General features: G+C 55.9%; 1 protein-coding gene across 1 annotated transcript; it reads right to left on the reverse strand.

Annotated features, from left to right (window-relative positions):
- Positions 1 to 3,295: 3,295 nt before the first annotated feature.
- LOC140848952 (uncharacterized) lies at positions 3,296 to 10,800 on the reverse strand. The gene is made up of 2 exons (XM_073234460.1): positions 7,071 to 10,800; positions 3,296 to 6,879 (listed from the first exon to the last, which is right to left on the reverse strand). The coding sequence occupies exon 2, from the start codon at positions 6,668 to 6,670 to the stop codon at positions 5,027 to 5,029; it is 1,644 nt and encodes a 547-aa protein (XP_073090561.1). The 5' UTR covers positions 6,671 to 6,879; positions 7,071 to 10,800; the 3' UTR covers positions 3,296 to 5,026.
- Positions 10,801 to 12,463: the final 1,663 nt, after the last annotated feature.

Consider the following 12,463-nt stretch of genomic DNA (forward strand, 5'->3'; position numbering starts at 1 on the left):
CCGTGTTTGAGGGACATCGGCGTGATCAGCGCTGATAGGAGGAGGGACAGGTGAGAAGGAACACCAGTTCCTAAGACAGGAGCAGTTGGGAGCAAAGAGTGCGTTGTGGAGTGACGTGTTTATTTGAGCGTCCAAACTTCCCTCTTTATCTGGTTATGACTTCTTGACATTCGTGAACAGCATTAAAGCCACCGATGTCCAAAGCCCAGACGCATATTATTACAGCAAGTCAGTTGTTGAGGTGAGAAAAAATGAGAAGGACGTTGCCGTACCACTCAATCTATGGCAGGGCACTGCTGATACCAAACGGAAAGAATTCACGGTGGCTAGGATAGGGCTGTTTTCTACTGACTGCCTCTGGGGACTCAAACAGAAACCCTTTTTTTTTTGTTTGTTTTCTTCTGCTTTTCACTTTCACTTGTGTAGGGTACCTGTCCCCACCCCTTCGGCCTGTCGTGTGTCTGTGTCCTTGGATCTCAAGTGAGTCTCCTGGAAGGGAGCACGGCACGTAGGTGGTCTGGAGTGAAGGATAGCTTTGTTTACTAGTATTATGCCTTCCTATCTGTCTGTCTTCTGTCTCTCTATGATCTATCATGTATCTATCTACTCCCATCTTTGTTATCTATCTAATTAATCTATTGTCTATATGTACGTACATCAGCCTAATCTGTCCATCGTCTGTCCATCTATGTATCTCTTTTCTCACTTTTGTCGACGTGCTGTCCCTGGGTGCACATTCATTCCTCTGTGTCCTCCTTCTCAGTCTCAGTTCCTTGTGTTTGTTTATGTGAGTTAGCTGTGTGTTTGGGTCTTGAGAGGAGTGGCTAGGGGTGGGAACGTCTCCTGGGTAGGTGGCCCGAGTCTGCTGGGTGCGGATGGTGTGGTTGGCGGGCTGGACTCTTGAACCTGGGCGGGTTGGTGCCCTCCGGCTGCTCTGCCCCGGGGCCGGTCCTGCTGGGGCCGGCTGCGTGAGCTACGGGGCGTGTCCGAGGCCCCACGCAGGGAGCACCCTGGCTGGCCTGCGTGGGGGCCGAGGCAGGTGCATGCCCAGTAGTAAGGTCCTTGTGCCTGTGCGCCGATGTCACCTGGGTGGCCCATCTCCAGAGAGCATGCGTGTAGTCACTGGTTAAGGGAACTACCTTTTGGTGACACGCGGGGCTGTTGTGGGCCGGTGGCCCATGGGCTTGCTGAGGCGGCAGGCCAGCTAGCTTGTGGGGGAGACTGCTCCCCTCTGCTGTCAAGGTGGAGGTGGAGTTTCAGTGCGTTTAGGCATTTAGACGTGGGTGAGGTCTGTCTGAGATGGAAAAGTAGCGTCGAGAGCTATGTTTCATGCTCATGTGAAAAGGGTGCTGAGCATAAAGAGTGGGGTGATGGTGGCAGGAATTCTAGGAATGTTCATGTCCCTGCATTTATTTGTTTCCTGTTAAGGGAAGTGATTCTGAAGTAACTTTCTACTCGTGGATGAAGGTGGTGCATAAGGTCATCCCACGTCAGCCTTGGTGAGATGAAGTGAAGTGATGTAGTAGAATTAAAGCCTTGTACACCTCGGCCTGATACATAGGAGAGACACCGCGGGTGCTCTTTGCTGCTCTCCTGTCCTGGCTTATTTAACTAACTTGATGGTTCAGAGTGGTCCCAGCAACATTCCCAGGAAGATCTTTCTAAAATTGCGTAGAAACACTTGGCAAAGATATCCCCAGAGGCTAGTGGGAAATTTTGCTCTTTCTGGTCAGAGTCTGCAAGATGTTTGCCCTCTCCCACGTTCCTTTGTTACTTTTGCGTCTGCTGTGATTGTAGACCGATAGGGGCAGTGGTGTACACACACAGACACACGCACGCGCGCGCGCGCACACGCACACGCACACGGCTGAGACTTCACGGAGACCCCAGTTATCGGAAATTGCAGCCCACGCTTTAAAAAGAGTGTGCATAAGTTGTACTCCTGGTGTTCCCCCCATAGGGAGCGGACTTCAAAGTGCAGAGGTGGATGGGCACAGATACCTATGCAGACACCTAAGCACAAATATCTATGCGTGGGCTCTCTCCATCCATCGTCTAAGTGCGTCTCTGTTTACCTACATATCTGTGTTAGTCTACTCAAGTTGATAAACAGCCTGTCCCTGAGTGGGGGCTTACTCCATACACACTGATTTCTCGCCGTTCTGGAAGCGGAAGTCCAAGACCAAGGCAGGTTCAGTTCCTGGTGAGGTCCCTTCTTCTGGCTTGCATATGGCCGCATCCCTGCTGTGTCCTCACAGGGTTGAGGGAGAAAGCTCTGTCCCCTGTTCCTCTTAATAGCACTGATTGCGTAATGGCCACTCGACCCACACCCTCATGATATCTTCCGAACCTAATTTCCTCCAAAGGCCCCACCTCCCCATACCATGACAGTGGGGGTTAGGGCTTCAACCGTGCCTCAGTTCAAACATGGATGTGTGTGTGTGTGTGTGTGTGTGTGGGTGTGGGTGTGGGTGTGGGTGTGGGTGTGGGTGTGTGGTGGCGGGGGTTTAGGAGAAGGGGGAGATGGTGAGGTAACGGCCCAAAAATTCAGTCCATAACTCTGTATATATATATATATATATATATATATATATATATATATATATATATATATATATATACATACATACATATATAATATATATTGTCTATCTAATCTATCAATATCTATCACCAATCTGTCTAATCTAACCTACCTATATCATCTATCCTATCTAGTCTGTCTATTATCTGTCATCTATATATATCTTATCTATCTATCGTCTCTGTCAATCTATTCATCTAATCTGTGAATATCTATCATCTGTCTAATCTATCTATATCTGTCTAATCTACCATCTATCACCTGTCATCTGTCATCTACCTATCATCTTTTTGTCTACCCATCTATCCTTATGTACAGAACAGTTAACCCAAAATGGCTATCTAACAATCTATCTATCTATCTATCTATCTATCTATCTATCTATCTATCTATCTATCTATCTATCTATCTATGTATCTATCTATCTGTCTGTCTGTCTGTCTATCTATCTGCCTATCTGCCTGCCTGCCTATCTATCTATCTATCTATCTATCTATCTATCTATCTATCTATCTATCTATCTATCTATCTATATCTATCTATTCTATTCTATCTATACCTATCATCTTTCCTATCTAATCTATCATCTATCTGTATGTCTGTCTGTCTGTCTATCTGCCTATCTGCCTGCCTGCCTGCCTATCTATCTATCTATCTATCTATCATCTATCTATCTATCTATCTATCTATCTATCTATCTATCTAATCTATCTATATCTATCTATTCTATTCTATCTATACCTATCATCTATCCTATCTAATCTATCATCTATCTGTATGTCTGTCTGTCTGTCTATGTATCTATCTATCTATCATCATCTTTTTGTCTTCCCATCTATCTTTATGAACAGTTATCAAGATGGCTTATATGTCACTTACCTACTTATGTTTCCAAAAACTTGCAAGGTAACTAGGCCGTAGAGACAGCACTGGGTTCATTGAGACATTTGCACGTCGAGTCAACAGCGTGTGATTGTGAAACTAGTAAATGGTGGTGCAGGGACTTCAACCTATATCTCTGTCCCCGGTCCTCTTTTCCCTCCTTGCTGACTGTATTCTAGCCGCATTTGTTGACTGACTGCTCCCTGAAGAGCACAAGTATACTTCCTCTTGGCTTTTTCAGTAGTTTATCCCATTGTATGGAATGCTTTCCCCTCAGACACCTGGTTCAGTCACCTCCTTCTAGACTGTTCAAGTCCCACCTCCCTGGTGAGGCTTCCCCTGTCCACTGTTTATTTTGAAAGCCCTGCTTTTCTCTGCCTATAATCGCAGGCCTCCATATCCTGCTTTTTATTCTTCGTAGTGTCTGTTACCGGCTAAGCTACCGGAAGACTTACAGGTGTCGATCGTCTCTTTCCTCCCCTCCAACTAGGATGTGGTCTCCACAAGTTAGGAATTCTGCGTGTATTAAGTCTGGTGGAGACCCTGCAGACTCTAGGGTCAGCGAGAAGCGGGCACAGTTGTAACTCAACGTGGTTCGACATTTTAGCAGTTTAGGTTAGAGTCAGGCCAGCCAGTCATTAAAGAGAGGACCTTTTCTGGTATTACTAAGCTACTTGATACATTCTAAGCAAGCTTGAATTTTCAATAATCATGCAGCAGGCAGAAGCAGTTCCTTCTGTCGTTCCTCCAGCCTCGAGGACCTGGATGCCCAATGCGTTCTCTCGTGGGGAAGTGGGAGTGCGTGAGGATGATCGGCCAAAGTCTCAGTTACACGAGGCACACACATACAGAACTAAACATGTTTAAAAGCCAAAATGATAAGAGTGGTTTCCTGTGCCACCGCAGGGATTCCCCAGCCTGCGGTGAGCTCAGAGCAGTGGGAGAGGAGAGGAGAGGAGAGGAGAGGGAAGGGGCCGCATAATAAGCCAACCCGGCCTCCTTCCCCCGGACTTGCCTCCCCCTGGGTTGTCATCCATTAAACGCTCGGCACGCAGACCTCGCGGTGAGCACGCACGCGCAGTCAGAAAACGCGGCGACTTCCACATCCCAGTCACTGGGGCATGGAACACGTTGCATAGTTAAGTGTGGCTCAGAACACTATCACTCATGTATGTGTGTTCTTCCTCTGTCGCCGAGTCAAAAGAGTAAACAGAGCAGAGGCGTACTAGCAAAAACAGGGTTTAGTGTGAACATACAATATACACACATGCTCTGGGAAGGATTGCGTTACATGGATAGGAGGATGTGAAGCCCCTATAAACGGACATAGGCCTTGCCTGGAGCCGGGGGAGCCCTGTGGGTGCCGTTGGCGAGGGCTGTGGCACGTCCACCGGGTCGGAGTCCGAGTTAGGGCTAGGGCCGAGGCCGTGGGCTGTGCCTCCCACGGCATCGTTTGGGGCCAGGGAAGACCGGACGATGACCGCCAGCGCGGTGGGCGTCTGAGGTGAGCAGGAGGCCCACGGTGGTGCCGCCCACGGCCTCGTGGGGGGCCCGGGGGGACTAGTATGTGCCTTTCCCGAGGGCGGCGGCGTGCCCGTCGGGTCCCAGCCCGACCTCCGGGTAGGGCCGAGGCCGTCGCCTGTGCCTCCCACGGCATCGTGTGGGGCCGGGGGAGGCAGGACGACGACCTCCCGCGCGGTCGGCGTCCGAGGTGCGCGGGAGGCCGGCGGTGCTGCTGCCCTCGGCCTTCTCTGGGCCCGGCCGGCAGTGGTAGCTGTCTCTCCCGAGGGCGGCGGCGTGCCCGTCGGGTCCCAGCCCGACCTCCGGGTAGGGCCGAGGCCGTCGCCTGTGCCTCCCACGGCATCGTGTGGGGCCGGGGGAGGCAGGACGGTGGTGGCCGCCCGCGCGGTGGGCGTCCGAGGGGCGCGGGAGGCCGGCGGTGGTGCTGCCCACGGCCTCGAGTGGGGCTGCGGGGGACCGGAGGGTGACGGCCAGCCAGGGTGGTGTCGTGTCCATCGCCTCCTCTTCATCGTCATCGGCGGCCTTCGGGGTGGCAGTGGTGGTACCCACGGCCTTATGTGGGCCCTGGGGCCAGATGTAGGTGTCTTTCCCGAGGGCGGTGGCGTGCCCGTCGGGTCCTATCCCCACCTCCGGGTAGGGCCGATGCCGTCGCCTGTGCCTCCCACGGCATCGTGTGGGGCCGGGGGAGGCAGGACGACGACCGCCCGCGCGGTCGGCATCCGAGGTGCGCGGGAGGCCGGCGGTGCAGCTGCCCTCGGCCTTGTCTGGGCCCGGCCGGCAGTGGTAGCTGTCTCTCCCGAGGGCGGTGGCGTGCCCGTCGGCTCTTCGTCCGACCTCCGGGTAGGGCCGAGGCCGTCGTCTGCGCCTGCCGCGGCATCGAGTGGGGCCGGGGGAGGCAGGAGGGTGACCGCCCGCGCGTTGAGTTTCTGAGGTGCACGGGAGGCCGACGGTGGTGCTGCCCACGGCCTTGTCTTGGTCCGGGGGGCAGCAGTTGTAGCTGTCTGTGCCGGGGGCGGTGGCGTGCCCGTCGGGTCCCAGCCCGACCTCCGGGTACGGCCGAGGCCGTCGCCTGTGCCTCCCCCGGCATCGAGTGGGGCCGGGGGAGGCAGGACGTCGACCGCCCTCGCGGTGGGCGTCCGAGGCGCGCGGCAGGCCGGCGGTGGTGCGTCCCACGGCCTCGTCTGGGCCCCGGGGGCGGTTGTAGCTGTCTCTCCCGAGGGCGGCGGCGTGCCCGTCGGGTCCCCGTCCGACCTCCGGGTAGGGCCGAGGCCGTCGCCTGTGCCTCCCACGGCATCGAGTGGGGCCGGGGGAGGCAGGACGTCGACCGCCCTCGCGGTGGGCGTCCGAGGCGCGCGGCAGGCCGGCGGTGGTGCGGCCCACGGCCTCGTCTGGGCCCCGGGGGCGGTTGTAGCTGTCTCTCCCGAGGGCGGTGGCGTGCCCGTCGGGTCCCCGTCCGACCTCCGGGTAGGGCCGAGGCCGTCGTCTGTGCCTCCCACGGCATCGTGTGAGGCCCGGGGAGACCGGACGGTGACCGCCCGCGCGGTGGACGTCCGAGGTGCGCGGGAGGCGGGCGGTGGTGGTTCTGCCCACGGCCCTGTGTGCGGCCGGGGGTGCCCGGGAGACGACGGCCAGCGACGGTGGCGTCCTGTCCACCGGCTCGCCTCGAGCATCAGAGGCCGCCATCGGGCCGGCGCTTGTGCCGCCCACGGCCTTGTGTGGTGGCTGACTCTGGATGGCGGTTTTGCAGAGGCAGGACACCTTGAGGCGGGCTGGTAGTGGTGCCCGTGTGCCCTGCCGAGGTGGAGCTCGTCTGGGTGGTCTCTCTCCAGCCGCCTGCTGGGAGCCTAGGCTGGTCCAGAGGCCCAGGACTGCTCCCCGGGGAAGTGGGAACTCTGCTGGGAGAAGTGGGAAAGGACAGCTGCTAAGGGCACGGGATCCCGGTGGAACAGCCTGTGACCAGGGCAGCGGGCAGGTGCGGGCTGCTCCCTGGCAGGAGGGGAGGGGGCAGCGTCCCGGGGACGGGGAGGACCGGCGGGCGAGGAAAGTGGGGCTGGGGAGGCGGCGGGCGCGGTGGGGCACGAACCTTAGGAAGGAGAAAACTGTCCACACGGAAAAATGGGTTGTGGTGTGCGCCAAACGGTCCGAGGAAAGGGTCTGAAGCTAGGGAGAGGGTCTCCTTTGCCGCTAACTCCTTCTCAGGCCAAGCACGCACTGAGCTGCCCAGCTAGGGCGAGCCTGCTACGTGTGTCAGCCAGGGGACGCATCACAAAGCGGCCTGGGCCACTGTGACGTCAGCCAGGGGCCGGGTCACCAAGCCCCCACTGCCTTGAGCACACCGGCCCCGCCCAGAGAGGACCCTGGGCCAGGGCCAAGGCCACGGCGCGGCCCCCAGGCCAACCCCAGTCGAATCCCTAGCCCCCGGGACTGCCCGCTGAGGGCCGTGCGGGTGTGTTTGGACCAACGAGGCCACCGTGCAGACCGTCGAGGGCTGCAGTGCCCGCGTCTGTCAGAGCTCAGCCCGCCCGGGTGCCGGCTCTGCATGGGTGCGGCGGGCGGCCAGTGCCGTGCCCCCTCCCCCACCCCACCCCGCGGTCCCGGAGGCCGGGGCCTGCTCACAGCCCGGCGCGGAGCCACCCAGAGGCCGCCCAGGGCACGGCCCGCCCTTGGCCATGGCCAGCCAGGCGGCTGACTTCTGAGGGGAGGGCGCAGACCCCGTGACTTGCCTTCCTAGCTAGCGGGCAGGTTCTTTCTTTGCTTCTCACGGGAAGCGTAGGCCAGGGACCACCAGGTCTCAGCAGAGCCACATCCCGCATTCTGACTGGGCCTGGCCACCCCGATTTTCTCTCTGGTCTAGTTTTGGGGGCCTGTGTCTCGTACGTGAATAACACAACACAGTAAACCGGGAAACACTTTTTGTTTTTAAAGGCATCTCCTTTAGACTTCTTCGTCTCGACGGTGTCGCCGTGCTTGCCCGTCAGCCAGGCTGGAAGCTTGCGGGGCCACCTTGCCTCCTCCCAGCAGTCAGCCTGTCCATTCCCGATCCTGACAGTTCATCCTTTATGTTACGTGTCCCATGTCTAGTAACCCTGCTTCTGGTTTCTCGGGTCTTTCCTGGTGGACCTAGGCCCTGCCTGCTCACTGTTTTTCTGTGGAAGCACTGACACTGTTAGTTACGGAATAAAATGTGAAATTCTCCAGCCCCAACTCACGGCCTGGCCTTAACTTTGTCTACATGTCCATCCCTGTGAGCCCAGCTCCCTGCTCCTTGAAAAGACCCTGTCTCGTGCCTTCTCGTCTCTTTGAATTATTTCCTCTGGGGGTTCCCACCTCTTACCTCTGGTTTTTAAGACACTTCACCCCAGCAGAAGAACATGGATCGTTGAAGACCCAGCTCTCTAGTCACCTCCTCTTGGAGGCTTCCTTCCCGTGCACTCTCACTTAGGCGTGCCCTCTTCTCCCTGCTCCGTCCGTACTTGGCGAGAACCTCCCATATCAGGTCTGAGTGTGTAAGCTCGTGCACATCACCCTTCAGGTAACGGGATCTGTTGAACAGCGGTGACACAGTGAATGGCTGGACTCGGCTTCAGAGCTCAGCTGCCCGTTCAGTGGTACCTGGTGCCGCCCGCTCCTTCGCCAACCATGTGTTATGTTCCAAACCGTGCGGAATATAAATGCGGGCGAGATGCCGCCGCCGACCCCTCGGTCCCCGCCGTGTATACCCCCGGGTGCTTAGGGAGAGGCCCGGCGAGCCGAGCCCCACAGTCTTAACCTTTAACAGCGATGAGCGCAGAGCGTGTGTGGGGGGCAGGCCCCAGATGCTGCTGCTGCTGCTGCTGCCGCTGCCGCCGTCGTGATGACTCCTCCCTCTGGCCCCGTGGGGTCGGGTTCCAGATCTCTTCTTGTTCTCTGCCTGTGCTTTTTCCATAGTGGTGTAGTTTTGTTGTATGGGGGCGGCGTCTTTCGTGTCTCTGAAGGAATTAAGTATGGGTCTCAGAAGTCTCTTTTCTCTTGCCTTCATTGTGTCAGTTTTCATTGTACTGTACCGTCTTTTATTTCTGTGTCTTTGGGTTTTCTCCCGCTGCTACTGCTTTTCCTCTGAGATCTGAGAGGACCTGTACCACAGGCCTGTTGTAGACAGAAGAGGAAACTTGGTGCTTTGCTCATACCACCATGTTTGAGGGACATCGGCGTGATCACCGCTGATAGGACGAGGGACAAGTAGAAAGGAACACCCAAGTTCTAGACAGGAGCAGTTGGGAGCAAAGAGTGTGTTGTGGAGTGACGTGTTTATTTGAGCGTCCAAACTTCCCTCTGTATCTGGTTATGACTTCTTGACATTCGTGAACATCGTAAAACCCACTGATTTCAAAAGCCCAGACGCATATTATCACGGCAATTCGGTTGTTGAGGTGAGAAAAAATGAGGAAGGCCTCGCTGTACCACTGAATCTATGACTGGGCCCTGTCAAAACCAAACAGAAAGAATCCATGGTGGCCGGAAGGCCTATTTTCTACTGACTGTCTCTCTGGGGACTTAGAATCTTTTCTCTCTCTCTCTCTCTCTCTCTCTCTCTCTCTCTCTCTCTCTCTCTCTCTCTCTCTCTCTGTATGTGTGTGTGTGGTGTGGTGTCAGTAATGGACAATTACATGAGCAACACACTGTGGCTACTAGACTCCCCCTCTCCCCTGCTCCCACCCCCATTATCAGGTCCGCTCCCCAGGCCCCATTACAGTCGCTGTCCATCAGTGTACTAAGATGCTCTAGAATCACTACTTGTCTTCTGTGTGCTATACTGCCTTCGCCGTGGCCCCCCACCCCCTACATTACGTGTGCGGACTGTAATGCCCCTTTTCCCCCCTTATCCCTCCCTCCCCTCCCACCCATCCTCCCAGGTCCCTTTCCCTTTGGCAACTGTTAGTCCATTCTTGGGTCCTGTGAGTCTGCTGCTGTCTTGTTCCTTCCGTTTTTGCTTTGTTCTCATACTCCACAGAGGAGCGAAATCCTTCGATACCTGTCTTTCTCCACCTGGCTTATTTCACTGAGCATAACCCCCTCTCGCTCCATCCGTGTTGTTGCAAATGGCGGTAAGATTTTTCTTCTTTCTCTTTTATGGCTGAATGATGTTCCCTAGTGTGTATGGACCACCTCTCCTTTACCCATTCATCTCCTGGTGGACACGTAGGTTGCTTCCATTTCTTGGCCGTTGTACACAGTGCCGCGATCAACATAGGGGCACATATGTCTCTTTGAAACTGGGCTCCTGCATTCTTAGGGTAAATTCCTAGGAGAGGAATTCCTGGGTCAAATGGTATTTCTGTCTTTCGGCTTTTTGGGGGACCTCCATACTGCTTTCCACGATGGTTGAGCTGACTGACATTCCCACCAGCAGTCTAGGAAGGTTCCCTTTCCTCCACTCCCTCGCCGACATCTGTTGTTGTCTGTCTTTTGGGGTGGAGGCCATCCTAACTGGTGTGAGGTGATATATGCCCCATTGTGGTTTCAGTGTGCATTTCTCTGATGGTTAGTGATGCGGAGCATCTTTTCATGTGCCTGTCGGCCACCTGAAACTGCTTCTGTGGAGAAGTGTCTGTTCAGATCCTCTGCCCATTTTGTAATGGGGAGTCATTTGCTTTTTGTGTGCTGAGGTTCGTGAGCTCTTGATACATATTTTGGATGGCAACGCCTTACCAAATATGTCATCGGTGAATATATTCTCCCATACTGAAGGATGTCTTTTGGGTCTACTGCTGGTGGTCAAACAGAATCTTATACCCCCTACCGTTTCATTCCAAGTCTTGACTAATTTTTTTTTTCTTTTCCCAGAACACCAACCGGCCGAGAAAACTGGAACGAAGAGGAGAAGCTGTGATGCAGGAACATCTAGCGTAAAGCTGAGAGGTGAGATGGTGCGGAGACTGGTAGGTTGTATCTTTCCATGTGCTGCTTTCAAGGGTCATAGGGAAAAAAGATTGCCAAGGAGATAAAGCCCGGGGTGTTGACGTCACCTGGTATCGGTGGAGCCACGTAGCCACCAGCCATTAATGGGAAGGCTAGCATGCGGCACTGTTGTCTTTCCTGCGGAGTTAGACGTGCGGCGTCCCCCGTTTGCAGTTCAGTCAGAGCCCGTGTGGGACTGTCCTGGCACCGGCCGGGGTGGACCCGAGAGCCGTGCCATTCCTGCTGGGCTGTCGCAGCATCCCTCTCAGAACAGGGCCTCAGCAGAGCTCCTGGTGAGAGAGACAGGGAGAAAGAGAGAGAGAGAGAGAGAGAGAGAGAGAGAGAGAGAGAGACAGAGAGAGAGAGACAGAGAGAGACAGAGACAGAGACAGAGAGAGACAGAGACGGAATTGCACTCAAGAGACAGGGGCAGTTTTTTTTCTGTAGCTCCGATGAGCACGTATGCTCCTGATGTTTATTTTGAGATCTCTTTCTCAGGAAGATTGATTTGAGTCCAGTTGCCAGGTTCCTTTGAAGGTTCATATTGGTAGGTGGCGCCCTCTAGCTCCCAGAAGCTTTACTCTCTGGAGCTGCTCAGCCCTTGGGGGGATGGCAGGGTTTCACCAGGGGAGTGGTGCCGGTGCCCTCCCCCTGCCGGGAGGAAAGAGGTCTTTCCTGCTCCCCGGCCGCACTGCCCGTCTCCACTGCCAGGGCCAGTTTGCGGAGCACGCAGGGAGAAGCTGCCGTAGGTGGGGGGGGTGGGGGAGGGCGGCCGTTTTGCAGGCCGGTGCCGGCGGGGAGGCAGGCCGTGTATCAGTCGCAGCACGGTAGGGGGCCTCGGAGCTGCGAGGCCAGCCGGGGGACGGAGCGCCCGGAGCTCCTGAATGTTCCCCCGCCTGCCGGGCAGAGTGCACCCGGGCAGTTTGGCGCACCTGTCCTTTCTCCTGAGCGGCAAGCTGTGTGGAAGCATGGCCCCTTTAGCGGCTCTCTCGCTGTTGGGAAGTCTCTCAGACTGCCCGCCTTTCTTTCGTCCCACAGCGGCCGGATGTGGATCCCTGTGTTGTCCCACAAGTGGCCGGCATCGCAAGTCTCTCGAAGTCTTCCGCCTGTCTTCGCTTTCCGACCCCACCGATCCTGCGGAGCGCACCACGTGTACGGTAGGTTCGCGCTCCCAGAGCCCATCTCATCTCCAGGGCTGGGTGTTTGGCAGTCCTAGGCCTCCACCCACCTCCCCGGTTCCGTTTCTCGTCCTCCCCCTCCCCCACCCGCACCCCCCGTGAGCTCGGGTGCGGGAAGGGCTTTGGGGTCCCTCTGGGTCACAGGCTTTTTGGTACGTCACCCTTCTCCTTGAGGTGACAGCCTGCCGCAGCAGCCTCCTGCCCTGCTGCTGCTCTTCCAGGATTTGGTGTAGTTGTTTTACTTCCATATTGTTACCTATGTATGTGGTTCTGGTTTTGGGAGGAGGTTTCCACCTCCCTTCTCACCTGAGCCGCCGTCTTTAGTCCCATTGACCCATCCTTTGGTTTTTTTGTTTTTTTT

Source organism: Manis javanica, chromosome 4 (genome assembly GCF_040802235.1).
Source record: "Manis javanica isolate MJ-LG chromosome 4, MJ_LKY, whole genome shotgun sequence".
Lineage (NCBI taxonomy): Eukaryota > Metazoa > Chordata > Mammalia > Pholidota > Manidae > Manis > Manis javanica.